General features: G+C 41.1%; 3 protein-coding genes across 3 annotated transcripts; all 3 read right to left on the bottom strand.

Moving 5' to 3' along the window:
* Positions 1-4,320: 4,320 nt before the first annotated feature.
* Positions 4,321-5,627, bottom strand: LOC144325235 (vomeronasal type-2 receptor 26-like). The gene is made up of 2 exons (XM_077917860.1): positions 5,413-5,627; positions 4,321-4,672 (listed from the first exon to the last, which is right to left on the bottom strand). Exons 1-2 carry the CDS (start codon positions 5,625-5,627, stop codon positions 4,321-4,323), a joined length of 567 nt encoding a protein of 188 aa, XP_077773986.1.
* Positions 5,628-9,081: 3,454 nt separating this feature from the next.
* Positions 9,082-12,395, bottom strand: LOC144325234 (vomeronasal type-2 receptor 26-like). Its single transcript, XM_077917859.1, has 3 exons — positions 11,595-12,395; positions 10,293-10,520; positions 9,082-9,159 (listed from the first exon to the last, which is right to left on the bottom strand). The coding sequence occupies exons 1-3, from the start codon at positions 12,393-12,395 to the stop codon at positions 9,082-9,084; spliced, it is 1,107 nt and encodes a 368-aa protein (XP_077773985.1).
* A 7,651-nt stretch (positions 12,396-20,046) lies between these two features.
* On the bottom strand, positions 20,047-23,101 carry LOC114583521 (vomeronasal type-2 receptor 26-like). Its single transcript, XM_028704829.2, has 4 exons — positions 22,301-23,101; positions 21,899-22,126; positions 21,047-21,173; positions 20,047-20,948 (listed from the first exon to the last, which is right to left on the bottom strand). The coding sequence occupies exons 1-4, from the start codon at positions 23,099-23,101 to the stop codon at positions 20,047-20,049; spliced, it is 2,058 nt and encodes a 685-aa protein (XP_028560662.2).
* Between the last annotated feature and the right edge of the window lie 2,599 nt (positions 23,102-25,700).

Below are 25,700 nucleotides of genomic sequence, written 5' to 3'. Positions count from 1 at the left end.
CTGGAGAAGACTCTTGAGAGTCCCATGGACTGCAAGAAGATCAAACGCATCCATTCTTAAGGAAATCAGCCCTGAGTGCTCACTGGAAGGACAGATCGTGAAGCTGAGGCTCCAGTACTTTGGCCACCTCATGAGAAGAGAAGACTCCCTGGAGAAGACCCTGATGTTGGGAAAGATGGAGGGCACAAGGAGAAGGGGGCGACAGAGGACGAGATGGTTGGATAGTGTTTTCGAGGTTACCAGCATGAGTTTGACCAAACTGCAGGAGGTAGTGGAGGACAGAGGTGCCTGGCGTGCTCTGGTCCATGGGGTCACGAAGAGTCGGACACGACTAAACGACTAAACAACAAACAACAAAAATCTACATAACAATATAACCCACATAAAGTACAGATATTCATTATTATTTTCTGCTTATCTGCTCCCTGCAGTTCAGTTCAGGTTTCAAGAGGATGATGTAGCATTTAGGGAGGAAGATACAAGCCAGTACACCAGCACTGGAAGCCAAGATGGAGAAGACCTCCACAGCCACCATGTGTTTCCCTCTTGTGCTTAGGTAGGTTGGAACAAAGGAGACCCACACACTGCAAAATGCCAACATGCTGAATGTTATGAATTTAGCTTCATTAAAAATATCGGGTAACTTGCGGGCAAGGAATGCCTCAATGAAGCTGGCAATGGCCAGAAGACCTAAGTAGCCCAGGACACAGTAAAACATGGCAACAAGCCCTTCATTACATTGCACTATAATTTCTTCAGTTACTGAATACATGTCTAAATGGGGGAATGGCGGAAAGGTTGATAACCACACAGCACAAATGCCTACTGGAATAAGGGAGCAGGAAAGGACAATGGAAAAAGCCAGTCTTCTCCCCAGCCATTTCTTCATTCTAGAGCCAGGCTTTGAAGCCATAAATGCTAGAGAAACAATGGTAGTTTTTGCCAGAACGCATGAAACAACCACTGAGAAGATAATGCCAAATGTTGGTTGCCGGAGAAGGCAGATCGTTTTCCCAGGCTGGCCAATGAATAACAAAGAAGAGAGGAAGCAGAGCAGGAGGGAGATGAGGAGAGTGTAGGTAAGTTCCCGGTTGTTGGCTTTGACTATGGGGGTTTCTCTGTGCTCAATGAAAGTTCCTAGAATCAAGGCCGTGATCAGAGAAAAAGAAATTGCAAGTGAGGCTAAAGCGATCCCTATGGGTTCTTCATATGAGAGAAAGGTTTTGACTTTGGGGATGCAGCCATTTTTATTCTTGTTTGGATATTGATCTTCTGGGCATCTGAAGCAGTCATCCATATCTGAAAAATAGAACAAGGGGTGTGGGAGAGAGAGAGAGAGATCCGACTTCAATGTATATTCATTGACTACAGCTAATTATATAATGGCAAAATGACTTGATATACCAGTCTGGTTTGAAATCTTCCCATCTGGGCATGGGGCGCAATCATAGCAGCAAAACTTCTCTCCTTCCTTTTTTTTCTTCTGGTGACCAGGCTGGCAGTAATCATTACACATGGAAAGAGGAAACACCTATCCATAGACATGAAAATGTTTATGCTGAGTGGCATTGAAAGAAAGAAAAAGCTTGTCTAGCCCAGTAGCATGCCTGGTAGCTCATGAACAAATAGTATTCCTTTATCATCAGCACTGAATGCTTTCCAGAACTTGATGATTCACCAGAAAACCATCTTAGGTTTAATTTAAAAATAATTTTACTATTTATAAAAACACAATAAAACAGCTTATCCACATTTGCATTTCCTCCATGCTTTCAAGAAATGTCCTGTGCTTTAGGGCTCTGCATCATAGTGCTCCCTCATGAAAACCAGTTCTTTAAGGCTGAATGGAAGCAAATGATTCAGATTTAAAGAGTGGATTTTCACAGGGAAAGTTGTGGTTGTGGGGAGACGACAGCTTGGACACAGAGCACTGAAGTGCAGATTTCTGCCTCGAAAGAGCGGGGCTAAGACCTGAGTCCTGATGCATTAACATCCCAAAGGATATCCCTCAAGAAAACAGCAGAATCCATACCTGATTAAAATGACTGTGCCACACAATCATATGCTCATTAATGGTGAATTTGCTTTCTTCTAGATCATTAGGATCCACCTTTCCAACTCTCACTTTCTGGAAGGAGTTGTTGGGGAATAGGACCAGGTTCGTTATATCAAACCCACCTCTCATTTCCCTTTTATTATTAAAGGACACAGCTTCATTTGCTGAGTTGTTAAATGAAATGTCTCTGAGAAACTGGTGGAGCTAATTGGGAGGGAAAACAAGTAAGAGAAGGTGTAACATGGTTGTGGAAATTTTAGACTCATATTTTAGACTCACCACCTGTTCATTACCCAGCTGAGAGTACACCTTTTAAGTTAAACATGGAACAAAGAGAATTACAGGAAGCTTTGGCAGGTCCAGTTAGGGACCTTGTTTGTTAACTATTGTGATAGGACTGCCTTTCCAACCAGTTGCTCTGTAGAACTAGTTAGAAAATGCCCAGAGGCATTTCAGACTCAAATTCTCTAATTGGGACAAACATGGAATACCACCACTTTTCACCACAGCTGGACCTTCCGTTAGTTGACTTGAGTCACATTCCCTAGGCAGTGGATTGAGGCAAAGGGAGATTTAGCACACTTACCATTAGTTGTTTCTATTATGTTTTGTATGTATAGACAAAGATTCATGTTTGAAATAAGATTCACAAAGGGATTGTGTACATTACAGTGAGCATAGGGTTCTGGGTGAGATGGGATTTTGGTCCGATCTAAGGTAAACGTAAAGGGACCCCTGACCATCTGGGGTAAAGGTAAAGGGACCCCTGACCCCTGACCATCTGGGGTTGTGGTGCTCATCTCGCTTTATTGGCTGTACAGCTTCCGGGTCATGTGGCCCGCATGACTAAGCCACTTCTGGCCAACCAGAGCAGCGCACGGAAACGCCGTTTACCTTCCCGCTGGAAGGTATTTATCTACTTGCACTTTGACATGCTTTCGAACTGCTAGGTTGGCAGGAGCAGGGACCGAGCAATGGGAGCTGACCCCATCACAGGGATTCGAATTGCTGACCTTCTGATTGGCAAGTCCTAGGCTCTGTGGTTTAACCCACAGTGCCACCCGCGTCCCTTGGTCGGATCTACAAGTCCTCTTATGTTCATATGTTGTTAAGATAGGGACTGTGAGCAGGGCTTGCTGAAACATCCCCACCTTCCAGGAATACACAGATAAGACTGTAATCTCACCATGTATTAATTAATCCCTTGAAATAAACAGTTTAGTTATTGAGGCATTACCTGCCAAGGCTGCATAGATTGATGCTTCATACTATTACTTTCTTTGTGCTTGGGTCTAGATGTGAACATAGAATGCAGTGCATGAGCAAAAGCATAGACAGCATTGTAGATACTGTAGCTGTGGCCAGTCATGTGCATTTCAAAAACAGCTGTTGGGAGACTTTCCAGCCTCTCTTCTCCAGTACATGTTCCATCATCCTTGACAGGCATACCTGGATCAGGATAGAAACAGTCAAATGCCTGCCCCCAGAAGTCCTTCAAAAAGCCATCTCCTTTGGTCCTTTGTGTTTGGATGTTCTGAAGGAATTGGTTGAACTCTAGAAGCTCCTCTGAGTGAATTGTAAAGGAAAGGGCACCTCGGAACAACTGGAGATCCAAACTCCTTTGAAGGCCAGTTAAAATGAAATCAATCTGGGTTGTCATAATCCACACTTTTCCAAATACTGTGTTGTTATAATTGTTGGCATCTTGAATAAATACAAAAGTTCTGAATGTTGAAATTGTCATTGATCCTCCATACATGATAAATGTACTGGGGTTTTTATTTGTTAATGGTAAATATACAGGTAAAGCTATGGCAAGTATGTCCAGAAGGTTATCCAATTGGGCTTGTTCTGGCATTCTTTTGGTGAATGCTGAACAAATTCCATTCTGGAAAAATAATGATTCTATGGTCTGCAAGAATTGTTCTCCACTGTTCCCATCCACAACAAAGAGCCCAACCCATGTCCACCTAAACCTCTGAAGAAGCCGGATAATCCCCATATACTGATGGACTAAATTTGGAGCCATGTGGTAAAAGTAAGGGAGTTGTGTGTCATCACTGTCCATCTTTGGGGGAAAGGAGCCGTATGTGAGCTGAAAGGAAAAAGCATAGATATATCATAAAGAAAACTGAAGATTAGTCTTGTGTAAATGCCTTTTTATGACAGAGAGAGATAGATTTGGTTAGATAGCGCTGAAGAGGGTACAATATGGATTTCACAGGATATAAGTTCAAGAATGCTTCAGGGGACCAAATATTTTGTTAGATAGAAATGTGTGGAATTTGGATTTCCCCAGCCCCCCCCCCCAATAAAAATCCTACCTGAGGAATCTTGTAGAGGCCAATGATGTCAGCTATACAGTGGGAGGTATGAGAGCCAAGTCCTCCTGTGATAGCTATAAGGTTTTTCTGGCTGTCACATTTGTAGTTGGGGACAAATCTGTGTGACTTGAAGAGCAGGTCCAGCGTGGTACGGTAGGTCATCCTTGCATCACAGTAGCTGTCGTAAATGTGGAACCCAAGTGTGACATTGGGCAAGATCTTGGGATTCTCATTGATCTCCTTCACAGCAAATGCCAAAGCAAGCAGGTGCTGATAGAACTTTGTCACCACACTGCCAATATAATTGATTTGTTATACCTGGAACATGTCATCAGAAAGCCTTGCAAGACTTTAGTCAATATGAGATCATGCCCAGTGACGGGAGTGGCTCTATTACTCTGATAAAGCTTACGAATATGGCCCTCCCTCAAATAATTAGTGAAGTAAAATAAAAATAAATTGCCTGGTCAAAGAGAGGCTGCACTTCAGTGCTGTCTTGGCTTTATTTCATTTTATTTTTTGCATTTAGGTTTTGCTATCAGTATTTTGCTTCTTGGGAAACCAGTTTGCCTTCAGATTTTTAAGCTTCTCAGAGCAGCATTTTAAGGCTGGGCTCATAGACATTTTGGAAAGATTTTTTTTTCCTGCTTCAGTTTCCTTTTCCCTTTTATTTTGGCTTGTTTATCACCTTGCTCAGACTTTCTTATTTCAATTACAAGCATTCAATTTTCCATCTATTTTTACCTGTCTAAACTTTCCCATCTGAACTATTCAGGATCCTGGATTCTACCCACTCAACCTTCCAACTGAATCAATAGAAGACAATCATTTGGGTCCCTGTTTGGATTGCTGCTTGGATTCCCCATTGCACTGAAAACGGACAACCTCAGGAAATGTGAACATTTCATAAAATTTTTAAAAAATATCCACAGAGAACTAAATGTCATTCCCAACCCACATTTTTGCTTTCCACTCTAAACTTGGTAAAATGCATTAAGCTCAGAAAATACACGCGGGGAAAACAATACTTACTGTGGCACGTCAAAAACGTTCAGAGAAGGATGCTTCTTGAAATCAACTTTAGTGTTAACATAATACGTATGAGAAGTCATCCCACCAATGATGAGGCCCCCTGGCTGGTACCACTCATGTGGAACAGGGAGCGGGTCACTTGGGGGGCACCTTACAGCATTCACTTCGCACACCATAAGAAGCAACAGAATGAGCCACACTATTACGCACAGCATTCTGAAAGCACAGTATCTCTCTACATGCAAAAATTCTTGTTCCATAACTAGCCCACTGCCTAGCATTAATAGATTTGATTTGATGGTTTCATCCCAATCTATGAGAAAATCATTAGCCTTACATTTAGCACTGTCTGGAATGGGCAGCTATTTAATTCCAAATATGTGTCAAAGTTGGACCCTACTTGCCTCTTGCACCTAATCCCATCTCCCCTATGCCCAGTGGTTTATTTATAACAACTTTCACATGTGCTTACTGACTGTTTTCTCCTGCCTTCTGGAAAACTTCAGCAAGGGAAACAAATTATAGCATTTGGATAATTGCAGGAGGAGATAATTACTTCTTCATGGTTTAGATTCTGAGTAACACTTTTGCTAGGAAACATGTTGATTTCTGACAGAAGCCTTCTCTCCCTAAAGGGGTGAGAAAAAGTTTCTTGCAGATTTCTGTGGTGAGCAAACTCCAGCGTGACTATTTTGGCTGAACCACATTCACCTGCCCTACACCTAAAGATGTATGATTGTCTCTCAATCTGTTTCGACATTCATACAATCTATTCCAGCATTCACACACCCTTTTTTTTGCGGGGGGGGGGGGGATATTTACTGTTCCACTGTGCTTGGTGTATTTCAAACAATTCTCCCTTTTTTTCTTCCACGGATGAGTGTTAAATGTATCACACAATAGACATACATATCTCATCTATCAACATGTGCCTCATTTACAAATCTATAATCTTCCCTGTATTTTCCTTTTATTAAATGAGAGAGAGAGAGAGAGAGAGAGAGAGAGAGAGAGAGAGAGAGAGACTTCTAAAGGGGGAAGCCCTGTTACTCTTTTGCAGGAAAAGCAACAAAGTACCTTGTGGCATTTTAAATACAAAGTTAATGAAGTGGCTAATAGCCCGTGGCAAAGGCATCCATGAATACAAACATAACCATATTTGATCTGAAGTAAATCTCATGAATTCATTGAAGTTTATTGCAGCCTATCTCACAACCATGTTTTCTCAGTTCAGTATAATTTGAGAGAGAGAGAGAGAGAGAGAGAGAGAGAGAGAGAGAGAGAGAGAGAGAATCTGATTTTAATCCCTCAGACATCAAGGGAGGAGAATTTAGCTAAAAATGAAATTGGGGGAGAGGGAGGAAAGGAATTTAAAAATTAATTCTACTTTACAGACAAAGATTTGGAAGAATGGAAGGTGTGGCGTTCACCCTCCTTGATGTGTGACATCATACTGTGTTCATAAGGAAAGGGTTAACTAATTGTAAAATGACTAACCAATAGGAACCCAAGGGGAGGAATTAGAGTTAGAGTCCTTAAGAAGTCAGTATGGAGTTAGAGGAGAGACGGAGAGGATAAGTCTGTGGGTTGGGCTAGTCTGGTGTGAGAGAGTGAGAGAATCTGTTAAGAGGAGTCAGTCAAACAGTTGAGATAATCAGTCAGAAGGTATTAGGAAGGTATAGGCCGGTAAAGAAACTAAAGTTAAGAAACTGACAAGAACATTATCTGAGAAACCATAAACTTGTTAATACTTATAAAATAAACCTGTTTAATTGGTTAATTGCTCCAGCCGACCACCTCCTGTTGTTATTCAAGATATACACATTTGTTTCTATTCAATCTAAGACAGGCTGAATTGAATAGCAATCAGATTTACACGAGCCTGCAACCAGCTATCTGCTGTGCTGTGTAAAGGGGAATGCACTCTGCTAAGTAAAGAAACTTGCTAACGCAAGTTAGGAAGGGTATTAATAAACAATATATCCTCTCCTGCCACCCTGAACATTCCCAAACTACCAACAGTGGCTTCCTTTGCAGTCACTCCCAAACAAAGCCAGGAAAAAAAAATTCCTTCCAGTAGCACCTTAAAGACCAACTAAGTTAGTTCTTGGTATGAGCTTTCGTGTGCATGCACACTTCTTCAGATACACAGGGTGTATCTGAAGAAGTGTGCATGCACACGAAAGCTCATACCAAGAACTAACTTAGTTGGTCTTTAAGGTGCTACTGGAAGGAATTTTTTTTGTTTTGACTATGGCAGACCAACACGGCTACCCATCTGTAACTAAAGCCAGGAAAAACGCATAAGGGCCTAGTGGCGACACAGGTAGCACTCAGGCCTCACACACAGTCACCTCTGGCCAAGGCAACTGCTTCTGATTCTGCGGCACAGTTAACCCCCCCCCCCCAAAATCCCAGACATTTCCTATAAAATGCAAAAATCCCCATTGATGGGGATGTAGGCCCTCCAAAAAAGGACTTATCAGGGATTTCGTGGATGTATGGCAACCCTAATATATTTTGAACTGGCAATAAATAACATACCAAAATCTAGAAAGGCAAAAAAGTCCCTGTTGCAACAGTGACAATTGTATGTTAATAAATATTCATATAATGTATATTACAAAACAATTTGTAGGTACATCCAATTTTATATAATGTTTATTTTTCTATCTCTCATGCTTGACTAGGGATAATGGGAGCTGGAAATCAAAACCATTCAACATTTTGTTGTTTAGAATCTAACCTTTCATTTTCCTTTTTTATGTTTCTTTTTCTTTCTGTCTCATTTTGAATTATATGCATTGGATGTGTAACAATATGATAAAAAGGGGAGGGACTTTCCTCAATGCTTTCTCCTTATCAGTTGCTCCCTGCTATTCAGCTCTGGCCTCAGCACAATGATGTAGCATTTCGGACAAAAGATACAAGCCAGTAACCCAGCAGTGGAGGCCAAGATGGAGAAGATCTCCACAGCCACCATGCCTTTCCCTCTGGTGCTCAGGTAAGTTGGAATAAAGGACAACCATACACTGCAAAAGGCCAACATGCTGAAAGTGATGAATTTGGCTTCATTAAAACTATCAGGCAACTTGCGGGCAAGGAATGCCACAATGAAGCTGGTGGTGGCCAGAAGACCCATGTAGCCCAAGACACAGTAGAACATGACGACTGACCCTTCATTACATTGCAGAATGATTTCTTCCTTTGCTGAGTACATGTCTAAATCTGGAAATGGAGGTGAGGTTGCCAGCCACACAGTACAAAGCCATATTTGAACAAGTGAACAGCAAATTACAATTGAATAGGACACTTTCCTCCCTACCCATTTCTTCATTCTAGATCCTGGTTTTGTAGCCATGAATGCTAGAGAAACTATGGTGGTCTTTGCCAACACACAAGAAACAGCCACTGAGAAGACGATGCCAAAAGTTGGTTGTCGGAGAAGGCAGGTCACTTTCCCGGGTTGGCCAAGGAATAACAAAGAAGATAGGAAACAGAACAAGAGGGAGACAAGGAGAGTATATGAGAGGTCCCGGTTGTTGGCTTTCACCATTGGCGTATCTTTGTGCTTAATAAATATTCCAAACACGAGGGCTGTGATCAGAGAAAAGGAAACTGCAGCTGAGATTAAAGTGATCCCTAAAGGTTCATCATATGACAGAAAGGTTATAACTTTGGGGGTGCAAGCATCCTTATTCTTGCTTGGATACTGAGCTCCTGGACATATGAAACAGTCATCCACATCTGAAAAACAGAAAAAAGGTCCCGTTTCAGTGTCAATTTATTAGACACAAGAAAGTAAATTAGCCCTTATGGTGCTAGAATTTAATCATCTACCAGTCTGGTTAGAAATCTTCCCTTCTGGGCACAGAGCACAATCATAGCAGCAAGCTTTCTCCCCTTCCTTTTTTTTCTTCTGATTACCAGGCTGGCAGTGTTCATTGCATAAAGAAATGGGAAGCGCCTATCCACAAAAGAGAAGGAAGATTAGTATGGAAGAAAATTATGTCTAATTTTATTTGATTTCATCCCTACGTCCAGCTTCCAGTTTCCAACTTTGCTGTATACTGATCAGTAAATGTGAAGTTAAGTAGTAGAAAATTGTTGAAAGAGCTAATTAAATATGCAGGAGGAGTGAATCATCATTTGCTTCTGTAGCCTGATGCCTTAGACCAGTGGTGTCCAAACTTTTTTTTTCAAAAAGGGCCAGATTTGATGAAGTGAAGGGCCATGAGGGCCACCCAAAGTTGTTAACCTTTTTTTAGGATTGAAATCGATGAGTTTTTTTTATGATTTCACCCCTAAGTTGTTGAACTTTTTTTTTTGATTGAAGGATTTTACTCCAGGAAATAAAAAATAAACTGCCACAGGGGCCGGATTAAACTGACTGGCAGGCCGGATTAGGCCCCCAAAATGGACTTTGGACATGCTTGCCTTAGACCACAGTAACAGAAATTACCAAATTTGTGTTTGCAGATGACATGAACTGAAAATGAGTAAAGTGAAATAGATCACTTTAGACAACTAAGAAAGGAAAATGTCTCCTCTCTCACTGAGGGAGAATCTAGTTTTAGAAGATAAAATTCTTCATATCTCCTCATAACATAATGGCCAAAGTCTACAGTATCTGAATTAGACAAAAAAAGATTACAAGCTTTTTATTGTAAGTAGCACTTAATTTTGGGAATTGGTTTGGAAAAGATGCTTTCAGTGTTTGTTTGTTTGGTTTTTTTTTAAAAAACACCAAGAACAATGAAGGCAATTTACAATCCATTCAGCTTGGTAGCCCATTGCAAAGCCAAGTTCTAGAGAAAAGAGAAGTTCTTATATCATTATCAACCACCAAGAGTTCACCAAGGAAATTACAGCATCAATACCTCATTAAAACATCTTGGCCACACAATTATATCATCGTTGATCATGAATACTTTTCCATCAAGTGCATTGGTATCAACCCTTCCAACTTTCACTCTCTGGAATGACTTGTTTGGGAATGTAATCATGTTTGTTATGTCAAAGCCACAACCCATTTCCCATTTATCATCAAAGGCCATTGTTTCTCCAACTGAGTTGTTGAATGAAATGCCTTGAAGAAAGAGGTGGAGCTGATTGAAAGAAGGAAAGAAAGTGGGCACAAGAAACAGCACAAATTATACAATTTGAGGACTGGGAAAAATTCTGGAAAGTAAATTTGAAATTTACAGATTGTTCTCTTTTGAAAGAAAATTATATGAAAATGATGTATAGATTGTATATTACACCAGTACAGATACCAAAAATGTACAAAACCAGGTTAAACTTATGTTGGGAATGTAAAGATAAAGAAGGGACTTTTTATCATATGTGGTGGGAATGTAGAGAAGTTATAAAAAATTTGGGAAGTGATATACAATGAATTGAAAAAATGTTTAAAATGACATTTGTAAAAAAAAAACCCAGAAGCATTTTTGTTAGGGATTGTAGGACAAGACCTGCCAAGAAAAACAAAAAAAACTTATTGATGTATGCTACAACAGGGGCAAGAGTCTTGATAGCACAAGGATGGAAGAACAAGGAAATCCAAACAAAAGAACAGTAGCAAGAAAAAATGATGAGTTACGCAGAGCTGGCTAAATTGACATACAAATTGCGGAACAAGGACAACTGTGACTTTAAGGAAGAATGGGAGCTTTTTACAAATTATCTAAAATGAACTGGACAATGAACTGGACTCCTTGGCAGGTTTTGAAAAAAACATACACAAATTTATTGGTTGATAGCAGGTTAGATAGATAATGTAAGGATATGTATAATTTCATAATATGCAGAGAATAATATGTGCTGGGAAATCAGAGAGAGGAGTTGAGGGAAGTCCTTGGGGGGGGTTGAAGGGGGGAAGAGGGGGAAATATTGAATATGATATGTTTTGATAATTTGTTATATTGAAATTGTTAATAAAAACACTTTTAAAAAAAGAAGGAAAGAAGGAAAGAAAGAAAAATAGAACACAATCGCATAACAACATGCTAAAGATTGCAAGCTTTAGTTATAGGAAGAAATGTTCACCCACAGATCCTACCTCTGAAAAAAAAAAAAACTTTCTGATCAGTTATACAAGGTTTAGGAAACTGGATATAGGCACCACTTGTATTACTTAATCTGTTCATTGTAGCAAGAAGATTTTGTTGTGGAGCTATTACCTGCCAAGCCTGCAGGGGCCGAACGTCAACACTGCTACCAACCACGGTTGGTCTGTGCCTGGATCTAGATGAGTACATGGCATGCAAAGCATGAGCAATAACATATACAGCATTGTAGATGCTGTAGCCCTGGCCAGTCATGTGCATTTCAAAAAGACCCGCAGGGAGACTTTCCAGCCTCTCCTCTCCAGTACATGTGTCATCGTCCATTGCAGGCATCCCTGGATCTGGAAGTAAACAGTCAAAGGCTTGCTCCCAGAAATCTTTCAGAAAGCCATCTCCTTGAGTCCTCTTTGGCGTTATGTTCTGAAGAAATTCCCTGAACCCTGTAACCTCTTTTGTGTGAATTGTGAAGGAAATGGCACCATGGAACATCTGGAAATCCAGCCCTCTTGAAATCCCAGATAATGCAAAGTCTATCTGTGTGGTCATAATCCACACCTTCCCAAATAATTTGTTTTCATTGGTTCCATTATATTGTGAACCTATAAAAGTTATCAGCCATAGAATTGTTACAGGATCTCCATATACAATATTTATATTGGCTTTATAATCTGTGAAAGACACACTAATTAAATTTGCGTAATGAAAGTGATTTAAAAGCTCCTCCATACGAGCTACTTGTGGAATTCTTTTTGTGAAGGCTGAACAGATTCCATGTCTGGAAAACGATGACTCCAGTATTTTAAGGAATTGCTCTCCACTCTTGTCCTCCACCACAAAGAGCCCCACCCATGTCCACCTAAAATGCTGAAGTAGCCAGATAATGCCCATATGCTGAATGTTTTCATTCGGAACCATGCGGTAAAAAGGAGGGCCTTCCATACTTTGGATCTCATTTGGGGCAAATGAACCATATGTAAGCTGTAAGAAAATGGATAACATCAAGTGAGTTATGAAGAGTCTTTTTCAATGAAAGTGATTTTAATAATATTGCTTCTTTCTTGTAGACTTCCCAGTTGAGTAATAATAATCCCCACACCCCCATGAATATATATTACCTGTGGGATCTTGTAGAGACCTGTGATGTCCCTCATATGAAAAGAGGTGTCAGAGCCAAGTCCTCCAATAATTGCCAAGAGGCTTTTGTGTGACCCACATTCATAGTTGGGAAGAAAATAATCTGACTTGAAGATCAGATCCAGTGTGGTGCGATAGGTCATCATTGCATCATGATAGCTATCAGAGATGTGGAAACCAAGTGTGACATTAGGTAGCATCTTGGGATTCTTGTTGATGTCATTTATGGCAAACACCAGAGCCAGGATGTGTGAGTAGAACTTGGTCACCACACTGCCAAGAGAGTTGATTTCATTAATTTAAACGATGAGTCTATAATGAACAAATTCCTGATGCTATTATACTAGAAATTCCTATGAGCAACCAAATAAAAATATTGGGTTGTATTTTATATTTGTGATTCCCTCCCCTCATTGCCACACCATCCTCTTCGGTGGAAAAGTTAATTGTGCAAAAGACATAGAAAGGAAAAGGCAGTATTCTGGTCCAATTATTGTAAAAATCTAAATTCTTTGGCAGGCCTGAACTGACATCTGCATGAAATAAGAGAACTTTACAAAATTAGCACAACTGAATAAAGTTAAGTATGCAGTCAAAATGTAATTTAGGAACCACATGTTGGAATCATGTGTGAACTTATTTGTTATTTTTATTTTTTTGTAAAGAGTATCAATTTTGGATCATTTTTGTTGACTGTTTCATATTGTGTTTTGTTTTTTAAAAAACAAATTTAAAACTTAAATTGTTTTAAAACAATTTAAAAATTAAGAAAAAATAAAAAAGGAAAGAAAAGAAATGAAAAACTGAATCAGAAAATTGGACTATATTTTATATTTGTGATTCCCTCCCCTCAGTGCCACACCATCCTCTTCAGAAGAAAAGTTGATTGTGCAAAATGACATAGAGTGGAAAAGTCAGTATTCTGATGCCATGTGTGTATCTGCATGAATGTAATGTTGTAGTGGTTGTCACAGTACCAGAATTTTGGGAAATCTTTCCTATTTGTTTCCAATATCCCATGGCTAATAAATCATTTTCAGCTAAATAATGCTTCTAATATAGAATGCAACAGAACATACTTGCCATATGTTATTTTTACGGCCTTGACACATTTTGTGATCTCCTCAGTAAAATATAACAATCCATTTCTCCCTCTCGTTGGCCATTCCAGTAGGTGTACTCACATCTTTTTGTATTTTATTTATGAATTTTTCAAATTATATTTTGCATAGATTCAACATTTTGTTATAATCTTCTTTCGACTTCCCAACCTATCCTTTCCTACACAAATCAATCACTTTTTTGTTTATATTTGAAAGACCATACATGGTCCCTTAAGTATACTTGATTTGAGACATTATAAGAGCACTCAGTTGATACCAAGAGGCCAGAGGAGAGAAGAAATAAACATTTTCTTTTTTCCAGAAAGATAAACAAGTGAATACTCTTCTTTGCTTGCCTGTCCATCTTTTTGTGCAAGTTTTCACATTGGCAGAAACAGTATTTACTATTAACAACTAAAATGCAATGCATTCAGGAGATGCAAATGGGGATTCTTACTGTGGAACATCAAATATTGTCTGAGACGGATGTTCTCTGAAAGAGATTTCATTGAAAAAATAAGAGTTCTGAGAAATGATCCCACCAATGAGGAGGCCACCTGCCTGGTAGAAATCATGTGGAACAGGGAGGGAATCATCTCCGAGACATCTCATAATATCTACTTGACAGACAATGGGATGCAGAAGAAGTAGCAGCATTGTCATTCTCAACATGTTGGCAGCAAAAGTTCTTTGTAAACACAAATTCTCTTTCATCCATCACCTTGTTTCAGCGGGTTAGACTGAATGGTCTCTCACTCTGCCAAATTAGCCCTAGAATTTTCATTAAGAGTGTGACAAATGACTTGAATATTATGGGATATCACCAACTTTCCAGTTTCAATGTGGCTTATAAAAAGAAAAGGGGGACGTGTCAGAGATGGCCATGTTTACCTCATGTACTTAAGCCCAGTGGCCCAGGCTACAGGCAGTTCTGTATAATCACTTTCAGGCCTGCATGTTTTCTTCTGCATTTTGCAGAGCCATGGGAGCTTCAGACAGATGAACACATTATAGTGTTTTGGTTAATTGTAGGGAAAAATAATTGCTTCTTCAGAATGTGGATCCTGAATGCCACTTTTGATAGGAAACATGTTGGCTCTTTTCCACAGTTGGCCAGAAGTCTTCTCTTCTTCCTAATTAGATGGGACTTGGGACCTGAGTTCCAAATTTCGAACTCCAAAAGGACCACTTAGAACAATGCTATAACCATTTCTTACAGTAATGACAAACACTATTAGAAAGTAAAATATATCAGTATTAGGCACTGGAATAGGTCACTATCTAGAGGTCCCTGACCCAGAAATGCTGCTCTGTAACTGCTATGTACAAAACAAGAAAATGGCAGGACTCTACTCTTGAATAATTAGAAGTAGCAAGAAGAGTAGCAAGAAGTAGCAAGAAGATCTGTTGTGGAACAACTTGTAAACAATATCAATTCACTTATCCAGGTCAACATATATGAGTGTGAATATCAATATCAATTCACTTATATTAATATCGATTCACTTATATCAATATCAATTCACAACATCAATTTGAGTGTGAATATCAATATCAATTCACTTATCCAGTTCAACATATATGAGTGTGAAATCTCCCAGAAAGAATGGCATGGTCTTATCATACTTAATTTTCAAAGGAGGAATGTCTTGAATATGATATGATTAATTGACAGGAGGGTGAATGAGAGAATGAATGCACTTCCCAGAATAAGTGAATTTATTTGCAGCAGCAGCAGCAGCAGCAACAACAACCACTGAACAAAGGAGTTCAGTTGAAATATGGGCATATGGAAGGTCCTTCACTTAAGCAGGAAGTACCAGCTGCACAACCATGAGATGAGGGACACCTGCATTGCCAGTAGTACATGTGGAAAGGATCTAGGGGTCTTAGTTCACCACAACCTTAGCATGGGTCAACAGTGAAATGCAGAGGTACCCAGCTGCCCCCTCTCTGAACAGGATTGGTAGGACCCAGTCCAATAGCTTCAAGTTACAATAAAAGGAGATTCTGACCAAACATCAGGAATAACTTCCCGACTATTCAGCCCTTGGAATGTGAACATATGCCATGGATGCTTTAGCTGAGATTCCTGCATAGCAGGCGGGATAACTAGATGAATCTTGGCTTCCTTTCCAACTCTACAATTATATGTTTCTTTGATATATTGAGAAGTAGTGTAATCTGTGTTATTGGTTTAGTTCTAGCCCCAATCACAAATGGACAGTGTTTTGGCCAATATAACATCAGATCTCCCTGACTGTATTGAGTTTCTAAATCAATAGCCCTCTAGCACTTTTCATCAGCCACAGGTTGGAATACATCAGGTAGATTAACAATCTATGCCACTTATGGTGGTTGTCCAATTCACTATTTCTAGTAGGAGTGAAATCCATAGTTTAACTATGTGTTGTGTAAAGGAGTAGTTTCTTCTGTGTCTCCTAAACCTTTCAATAATCACTCTCACTTGATACCCCCAACTTCTATTGTTATGAAACAGGGAGAAAAGCTTTTATCTACGTACATTCTTCATAACATGCGTGTGCGCACGCACACACACACACCTCTACAGTATCATGTCTCCTGGTACTTGCCTTTTTAAAACTAGAAATACCCTCCCACATTGTTCTGACTCAAGTGGATTCAGAATTGAAAAAACCTGGAAAAATATGTTCAAAGGCAATGTTCTATGAATGAATTTCTTGTGATTGACTACAGGATGAGTTGGATAAGGCAGAAACAAGGGAAAGGACTGCAACAGCTGGTGTGGTACTGGAAATCTTAACAAACCTATGTCCATGCCATCCAAGGACGCTTGTAGCCTCCAAGGACAGCTCCAGCTTTTGTCTACAAATGAACAATCTGACTGCCTGTGCTGGGACCTGGGGTAACCCAAGCAACACGGTCCAGATCCAGTCCCAAATCCAAGGGTTCCACGAGGAGTCAGTCCGACAGGGCCGAGGCAGGACACGAGGCAGGAAACCAGGCAAGGTCAGGCACAGGATCACAAGCAGGTTCTGGCAAACAGCAACATTGCTCCTGCAACCTGGGACGGGGTTCAGCAGCCTTTTATCTCTGTTGGGGTAATGGTCGGTCCTGATCCCCCAGTGACTCATCTCCCTGTCTTGCCTGAAGGCGAGCATTGCTCCTGCGAGTACTCAGGTCTCTCCTTCTCTCAGACCTCAGTCTCTGCTGCTCAGGAGATGTCAGTGGGTTACTAGACCCAGAGGCCACTTAAGCCTCTCCTGACCCAACTGGTAGTGGAGCAACTGTAAGTGATTGCCCAGCTGGAGGCAACAAGGTAATCCCCGCATCTGGAGCCAGGGCAGGCTCAGGCCCTTGACTCGGCCCAGCTGGTGCTTGTTGCAGGGGAACCTGTGCAGACTGGGGCTCTTCAGAATTAGGCCCCAGACTAGCCACCTGAGGCAAAGGATCTGGTGTGGCCTGAGACTCCTCTGGCTCTGAGTCCAAGCCCGAGTCCCAGGCCATCACTCTGTGCACGGGACACAACTATCATTCATAAACCCTTGTGATAAAGCAAGTTTGGAAGGAATTGTCTAGGAGGAGAGATCAAGAGACACTGTTGTCAGGTCAAAACTGATGGGGAACCTCTTGTCTGTTCACACAGTGGGAATGCAAAGATTCTTCTTCTATTATTGGAAGAAAATGGTGTATGAACTTTATCTGGGCATAACATGCTGCTAATGAAGAGATAGTTCTGTTTTTCCACAAGAAAACCACAATCCTCTAACCCAGGGGTAGGCAACCTAAGGCCCAGAGACCAGATGCGGCCCAATTGCCTTCTCAATCTGGCCCACGGACGGTCTGGGAATCAGCGTGTTTTTACATGAGTGGAATGTGTCCTTTTCTTTACAATGCATCTCTGGGTTATTTGTGGGGCCGGCCTGGTGTTTTTATATGACTAGAATGTGTGCTTTTATTTAAAATGCATCTCTGGGTTGTTTGTGGGGCATATGAATTCATTCATCCCCCCCCCCCCATAAAAAAATAGTTCGGCCCACCACATGGTTTGAGGGATGGTGGACTGGCCAATGGCTGAAAAAGGTTGCTGACCCTGCTCTAACCCAAGATAAAATAAAGCTTATTTGAAGAAAGAAGTTGCAGTACTGGTTTTTAACACCCACACAGAACAGAACATAGATAACAAAATTCTTTTTAATTATGATTGGCAGTGGCAAAATATTAATATAGTGCAGATGTTCACCACATCTATAATGATAAGCCTAGGAGGTACATGGAAAAAGTAACCAGGAGGATGTCAGTCTATTTGCCCCCCCCCCAATGTCTGAAGTGTATTAGAGGGAAATCAAGGTCCACACAGATTGTTCTATACCCCAGTAAAAGAGACGCTCAATCCCAGATTCTTCTTCAGGAGCCCCATATTATCCATTTTGAATGCAGTTGTTGTTGTTGTTTAGTCGTTTAGTCATGTCTGACTCTTCGTGACCCCATGGACCAGAGCATGCCAGGCACCTCTGTCCTCCAGTACTTCCCGCAGTTTGGTCAAACTCATACTGGTAACCTCGAAAACACTATCCAACCATCTCATCCTCTGTCGCCCCCTTCTCCTTGTGCCCTCCATCTTTCCCAGCATCAGTGTCTTCTCCAGGGAGTCTTCTCTTCTCATGAGGTGGCCAAAGTACTGGAGCCTCAGCTTCCTTCCAGTGAGCTTTGAATGCAGTAGCAAAGGCTAACACTTTTTAAAATGTGTTTTGTATATGCCGACATGCATAACTGCTGAGTGGAAAATGAATGAACACAACAAGTGTCTGGGATTTAAACAGCGACAACTTTATTGATTTCAGATGTAGGAAGCTTTGGCATAGGCACTGAGCATGTATCCCTCTAAGCCACCCTGCTGGAGGACTGAGGTATGACAGGGTGTCTTCAGGGATGGAATCCTTGCAAAACGCAGGTTTACAAGGATGGCCCCCTAATGCTGAGGGAAGCTCTCTGGCCCGCTATCCCTACGCTCTTGACTCTTTGGTCAGAGACTTCCCTCCAGTCCCCTCTAACGAGGTACCCTGTTAATGCCGACACAGGGAACAGTGGTTGGGTGAGTCACCACTTCACCACACTCCATTGGATGAAAGACTATAGGATTCCGCCCAAGGCCTAAACTGCCAAAGTTGTCACTAGTGCTACGAGGAAGGTGAAACCTCCAGAGCAGGGGAAATTCCTTCCCGTCTCTGAATATGGCAACTGCCAAAAGACCACACCAAAGTCCGGCTAGCAGTAATCAACAATTAATGAAGCGTGGGTGATGCTCCCAGTCAACTGGATACTATGCAAAAAGTGGTCGGCCAAGCTAAGTAGATGGCCATGCCCCCCTCCCCAGGCCTCTGTGGATTACCTCGTTTGAAGAATGGGTTTGACAGGAACCAGTGAGCTTCCTGTGGCGGGAACCTGTGGCTCTCCAGATACTACACTACAAAACCACAGAGTTGAAGAGTTCGAAGGGACAATGAGTGTCATTCAGTCCAATTCCCTTTTGAACTGCACCTCTCGTTACCATCCTTGCTAGGGTTGATGCGAGTAGGAGTCCAGATCATGCAATGAATCCTTATTTTATGTAATATGAAATAAAATACAATTGTACCTTCATTCTCAAACGGAATCCACGCTGGAAGTCCGTTCCACTTCCAAAAATGTTTGAAAACCAAGGCACGGCTTCTGATTGACTGCAGGAACTGCCTACACTCAAATGGAAGCCGTGTAAGCCGCGTCAGACATTTGGCTTCCAAAAATAGTTCACAATTGTTTGTGGCGTTAGGGAGCCAAAATGTTTGAGAACCAAGCTGTTTGAAAACCAAGGTACAACTGCACTATATAACAATGCAATTTTGTATTAGTATGTTCACTTTTAGCAAATGGTGATTTCACTTCTGTTCTGATCATTTTTCATTTGTGCATTTTAACATTAGAATTTATTATAGTTTTAATGGACATTATCTATTTTATGTAAACTGCTTAGATTATGTGGGTAATTAAGCAGCATGTAAATCTGAACAAATGATTAAACAAAGTCATCTTGAGGGCCACAGGTTTGTCACGCCTGATACAGAGAAAGAGAGGTTGAGTGGGAGACAAATGGAAAGGCACATTTCCTCTGCTGCATAAACATTTCACAAATATACAACGTTGGGGAGAAAAGTATTATATCATCAATTTGCCTGTCATGCTGTCTTTCTTATCTGAAGACATTGTGAATTCAAAGAAGCTTCAGTAATGTTCTAGTAAGCCATATGTTCCTCAAACCTATATCCAACCCACCTAATAATATGATAGATACAAAACATGTTGATAATTTAACACTTTTTTCTTATTAGTTGTTCCCTGCTGTTTAGTTCAGGCCTCATCACAATGATGTAGCATTTAGGGGAAAAGATGCAACCCAGCAACCCACAACAGGAAGCCAATATGGAGAAGATCTCTACAGCCACCATGTATTTCCCTCGGGTGCTCAGGTAGGTTGGAACAAAGGAGAGCCATATGCTGCAAAATGCTAGCATGCTGAAGGTGATGAACTTGGCTTCATTAAAACTGTCCGGTAAGTTGCGGGCAAGGAATGCCACAAGGAAACTGGCAATGGCCAAAAGGCCTAAGTAACCGAGGACACAATAAAACATGGCAACAGACCCTTCATTACATTGCACGATGATTTCTTCCGTTACTGACTGCATGTCTAAATCAGGGAATGGGGGAGAGGTTGCCAACCAGAAGGTGCAAATACTCACTTGAATGGAAGTGCAGGAAAGGAGAATGGAATAGACTAGTCTTTTCCCCACCCATTTCTGCATTCTAGATTTAGGCTTTGTGGCCATAAATGCAAGAGAAACTATGGTGGTTTTGGCCAACACGCAAGAAACCGCCATGGAGAAGATGATGCCAAAAGCAGATTGTCGGAGAAGGCAGGTCACTTTCCCAGGTTGGCCAAGGAAAAGCAAAGATGAGAGGAAGCAGAGCAGGAGGGAGATGAGGAGTGTGTAGGTGAGTCCCCGGTTGTTGGCTTTCACTATGGGGGTGTCTCTGTGCTTAATAAATATTCCTAGCATCAAGGCTGTAATGAGGGAAAATGAAATGGCAACAGCGGCTAATGTAACCCCTAAATTTTCTTTATAAGATAGAAAATGAATAGTTTTGTAGTTGCACTCATTTTTATTCTTGTTTGGATACTGAACTTCTGGGCATTTGAAGCAGTCGTCCATATCTGAAAAATAGAACAAGGGGTGTGAGAGACAGTGATCCAAATTCAGTATATATTCATTGACTACAGTCTATTAATAATGGCAAAATGACATGATATACCAGTCTGGTTTGAAATCTTCCCCTCTGGGCATGGAGCACAGTCATAGCAGCAAAACTTCTCCCCTTCCTTCATTTTCTTTTGATGCCCAGGGTGGCAATGCACATTGCACATACCAAGGGGACGCACCTACCCATAAGAAAGATTAGAATGAGAAATACATGAAGTTGTTTACGTTAGGAGAGCTGTACATATAGATATGCAAATCTACTTCAGTACATGAGGCTGGTATCTGAGGGCCATATTGCCTCATGATAACCTTCCAGGGACCATTTCTTGTGCAGAGTGGTGATAAAAACCAAAGTGGGTGAAGCAAAATGTGCATTTCTTACCTTTGTACAGTAGGACACATACGTATACCATCCAGGCTGAATGACTCAAGGAGGGCTAGTGTTGCCTGGGCACAGTCCCATCATACAACTACAGACATACTCGCAGGGCTTGGGGTTCCTCAACTCTGCACTCCCATATCCCCTAGAAATTTACACCTTAATTACCTACCATTTTAAAGCAATGTCCAGCAAACATTAGATGTGTTTCTGTGCATGGTGTCCTTAATTATGTGTAAAAAGGCAACATTTCCCCCCACAATAGGAACAGAGATTTCTGGCATGTTGGTGGCAAAGTCACATCAATATTTTTTAATGGAGTTTGATGGCCCATCAGTTTAGGCAGAATAGGAAAAAATGCCTCAATTTAGAGCAGAAGATTGACATTTCTGTATTTAGAAAGTGATTTCCCTGACTCTTTTCATCATTCACAATGGTTGGGTTAGTCAGAAAAGGTAGTTTGTAGTTCAATTGCTGCCTTATTTGAAAGCACAGGATTTGTCCAGAGAACCCAAGAACTCATACCTGGTTAAACAATCTGTGCCACACAATTCCATCCTCATTAATGATGAATGGTTGTCCTTCAGGAGCATTGAGATCCACCCTTCCAATTTTTACTTTAAGGAATGACTTGTTTGGGAATGTGACCATATTTAGAATGTCAAACCCACCTTCCATCTCCCTTTCTGCATTAAAGGACACAACTTCGTTTGCTGGGTTGTTAAATGAAACGCCTTGAAGAAATGGATGGAGCTAGTTGAAAAATAAAGAACATTAGAAATGTGGTGCAAAATGAATTCAGATTGAAATGATTAACAGGCACAGCCGTAGAAGGAAATACATGTATACTAAGAACATGTTGTCAGAGTTGTTGTCACTTTGTACTGAACTGCCCATTGAAATTAGAAGAGTGTGTTGTGAAATTACCTGCCAAGGCTGCAGATGGCTAGATCCAGCATTCTTATCAATTACCATTGATCTGGGCTTGGATCTGGAGAGGTCCATGGTGTTCAGAGCATGAGCAATAGCATAGACAGCATTATAGATACTATAGCTGTGTCCAGTCATGTGCATTTCAAAAACACCTGCAGGGAGACTGTCCAGCTTCTCTTCTCCAGTACATGTGTCATCATCCATCAGAGGCATCTCTAGATCTGGAAATAAGCAATCAAACGCTTGCTCCCAGAAATTTTGGAGAAAACCATCTCTTTGTGTCCAATTTGGTTTCACAGTCTGAAGAAATTCCTTGAAACCTAGAATATCTTTTGAGTGAGTTGTGAAGGAAATGGCACCTTCAAAGATCTGAAAATCCCAGGATCTTTCCATGCCTGTCATTATGAAATCTATTTGTGTTGTCAAGATCCACACCTTTCCAAATGATGTGCTTTCTTTTCTGAAAGGATCTAACATAATTATATACGCTCTCAGCAATAGAAAGGTCAAGGTTTCTCCGTAAATGATAATTACACTGACATCTATTTTTCTTAAAAGTTCAAACACATTTGAAGCTTTGACCACAGGATCATTCAGAGAAGGCAGCTGGGTCTGTTGTGGGAGTCTTTCTGTGAAGGCTGAACAGATTCCATTCTGGGAAAACAATGGCTCTAGGGTCTTCAAGAAAAATTCTCCAATGTTATCATCCACAACAAAGAGTCCAACCCACGTCCATCTAAAATATTGAAATAACCTGATAATCCCCATATACTGATGGGCTTCATTTGGGACCATACCATAAAAGGAAGATATGTGCATTTTTCTAATCTCCTCTGAGGCAAAGGAACCATATGCAAGCTAAAACAAAATGTACAGTCCTTGTAGAGACAAGTAAGAAATAGTCTCAGTGCGCAAATGAATGATTATACCACAAATATCAGTTGCAGGATTTTTCAGTAATACCATTATTTGCTTCCTAATCTGTGCCTGTCAAAAGTTTAATTTACTACCTCTCTTTCACAGCACCCACTATGTTTATCTTGATAAGATTTAAGATGTTTCCCATAAAGGCAGAGGTATCAAGAGACAGGTTTTTGTGGATGTCATATGAACTAATAGGGACAACTGGAGAGGAGGTCCATATTGGTGAGGTGGTCATCTTTGCATTGTAGCAGCTGATACACAAATGAGAACTAGGTGAATACATAAAAGTTTAACTTGAGCTCTCATGGACATGCAATTAAGCTTAATATTGGAATCATAGACTTGATGAGGTGGAAGGGATCCAAATGTCAACCATAACAAGAACGTCCAGACCTGTAGGCTTACAATCTTAACCCTACTCCCAGTACACACACCCAAATAGACACTGGAAGAAGGACAGGGAAGGAAAAGGAAAAGGAAAATCAAAATCCAGACACCATTTTCAAAACAGCTGTTCCTATAATGACCAAATGGCACAGTTCGGGGTGCTGGGCCTCCAGAAAAGCAGATGAAATGAGGCCTGATTCCTGACTCTCCCACTGATGGAAGGGCTGGATGCCAGTGAGAGTTAAGGGACAGGAGGACTGACAGACCTAGCTGGCCACAGTAGAGCCAGTGGAGTGACTATTGCTTCCCAGTTCTTGTTCTGCTGGAATGGCATGTATGTTAGGACAGGCACATTGGTGTCATGGCAGCCATGAAATCCTGGACCATTCATACTCAGTGGCTTCTGTGTGGATGCTTAGAATAATCAGGAGAGTCTGCAACATCATATCGAAGCCATCTTCCTCTTACCTACTCACTATGTCACTCTCCCAACGCTTACCTGTGGAATCTTGTAGAGTCCCAAGATTTCTGCCACATGGAAGGAGGTAGAAAAGCCCAGTCCACCAATGATGGCTTTGATATTTTTCTGACGACCACATTCAAAGTTGGGGACAAATCTATGCAATTTGAAGAGCAGGCCTAGAGTGTTTTGATAGGTCATCCTCACATCATGGTAGCTGTCATAGATGTGGAAACCAAGTGTGACATTGGGCAAGAGCTTGGGGTTCTCGTTGATCTCCTTTATGGCAAATGCCAAGGCCAGAGAGTGCTGGTAGAACTTGGTCACAGTGCTGGCAATAGAGTTAAGCAACAATTTCAGAAGAGAATTCTAGCACTCATCCAGGTCTAATACCACAAATCATGGCACAAACCATTGTAGTAGTATGAGGTGCATAGGAACCCATGCTTTACCAGAGCACAATGCCATAAAAGAGAACTGCGTGTTATGTTGTGTGGCTGTGGCTGTGACTTCTTCTCCTGTCTTTATTGTGTGTATATAGTGTTGAGTGTATGGCACATTGGTGTAAATCAATAAATAAAAATGTGCAAATGACTGGCAGCATATTTTTCATATTTATTTATTCATTTCGCAGATTATTTCACAAGACTAATCACCCCAAATTCCTTTGGGAAATGGATTCATTGGTAGATGTCTGTGTGTGTTGAAGCGGGGGGGGGGGGGTATCTGTAATACATACATAAGGCAAATACATTAGTAAATTGCAAATGAAATAAATGAACTGAGATGGAGGAGGAGCCCTAGTTTGGACCAATCATACCTAAGCATGTGTCATCAACTCTGACAACAGCCTTCCAGGGTTTCAGAAATGGAGTCCCAGTCCTATCTGGAGATGCCAAGCACTGAACCTTGAACTTTCTGCATACATATCCTCTATGGATGGTCTATGGCCCTTCCTACATGTGCATTTGTTGAACATCCTGCCACTCATATACACCATCTTTGAGATCTGGAAAAACTTGTAAGATGGGTGACTTACTGGGTAACATCAAACAATTTCTGAGAAGGATGCTCATTGAATGAAATTCCATAGAAAACATACATGATTTGAGATCCAACACCACCAATGAGGATGCCACCTGGCTGGTACCATTCATGTGGAACAGGGACAGGGTCAGATGTGGGGCATTTCATAGTCTCTTCTTTGCACACAATGGGAGACAATAGAAGCAGGAACATTAGAAGCCACAACATCCCAGCACCCAGCCCTGATTCTACCATGTCCCCCTGTAGCAGCTGCATGGTGTCAATGCACCTCTTAGAATCAGCAGAGATATAACTGCAAGCCTTGAATAAAAGCAGACATCACAAATTATCCAATTTGAAGTCTGGGTTGTAAGACACACAAACACAAGGCAGAAATAGCATAAAACAAACTTGCAGAGCCATGCCTCCCTCTTTGCCCTTCCTTCCAACTCTCCATAGTACAGGGGTTTATTTATCACCACTTTCAGACTTGCATATCCTTTGTTTTTTCATGTCTTCTGCAAAGCCTCTGGAGCTTCAGACATGTGGACAAATTATAGTGCTTGAGATAATTTGGGGGTGGGGGTGCAATTTTCT

The sequence above is a fragment of the Podarcis muralis genome, chromosome 13 (genome assembly GCF_964188315.1).
Source record: "Podarcis muralis chromosome 13, rPodMur119.hap1.1, whole genome shotgun sequence".
Lineage (NCBI taxonomy): Eukaryota > Metazoa > Chordata > Lepidosauria > Squamata > Lacertidae > Podarcis > Podarcis muralis.
Note: the sequence above shows the minus strand (reverse complement) of the source record. Positions and strands in the feature narration are given on the sequence as shown.

What these genes read in the sequence shown, in the direction of transcription:
- LOC144325235 (XM_077917860.1), bottom strand. Translation starts at nt 5,627, where the DNA reads ATGCTGTGCGTAATAGTGTGGCTCATTCTGTTGCTTCTTATGGTGTGC. An exon ending in AACGTTTTTGACGTGCCACA is followed by an intron (nt 4,673 to 5,412) that starts GTAAGTATTGTT and finishes TTATATTGGCAG; the next exon opens with TGTGGTGACAAAGTTCTATC.
- LOC114583521 (XM_028704829.2), bottom strand. Translation starts at nt 23,101, where the DNA reads ATGGTCCCAAATGAAGCCCATCAGTATATGGGGATTATCAGGTTATTT. An exon ending in GCCATCTGCAGCCTTGGCAG is followed by an intron (nt 22,127 to 22,300) that starts GTAATTTCACAA and finishes TTTTTCAACTAG; the next exon opens with CTCCATCCATTTCTTCAAGG. An exon ending in GAAGATTTCAAACCAGACTG is followed by an intron (nt 20,949 to 21,046) that starts GTATATCATGTC and finishes TCTATTTTTCAG; the next exon opens with ATATGGACGACTGCTTCAAA.
- LOC144325234 (XM_077917859.1), bottom strand. Translation starts at nt 12,395, where the DNA reads ATGGTTCCGAATGAAAACATTCAGCATATGGGCATTATCTGGCTACTT. An exon ending in GGCCCCTGCAGGCTTGGCAG is followed by an intron (nt 10,521 to 11,594) that starts GTAATAGCTCCA and finishes TCTTTCAATCAG; the next exon opens with CTCCACCTCTTTCTTCAAGG. An exon ending in GGCCAAGATGTTTTAATGAG is followed by an intron (nt 9,160 to 10,292) that starts GTATTGATGCTG and finishes TCTGTTTTTCAG; the next exon opens with ATGTGGATGACTGTTTCATA.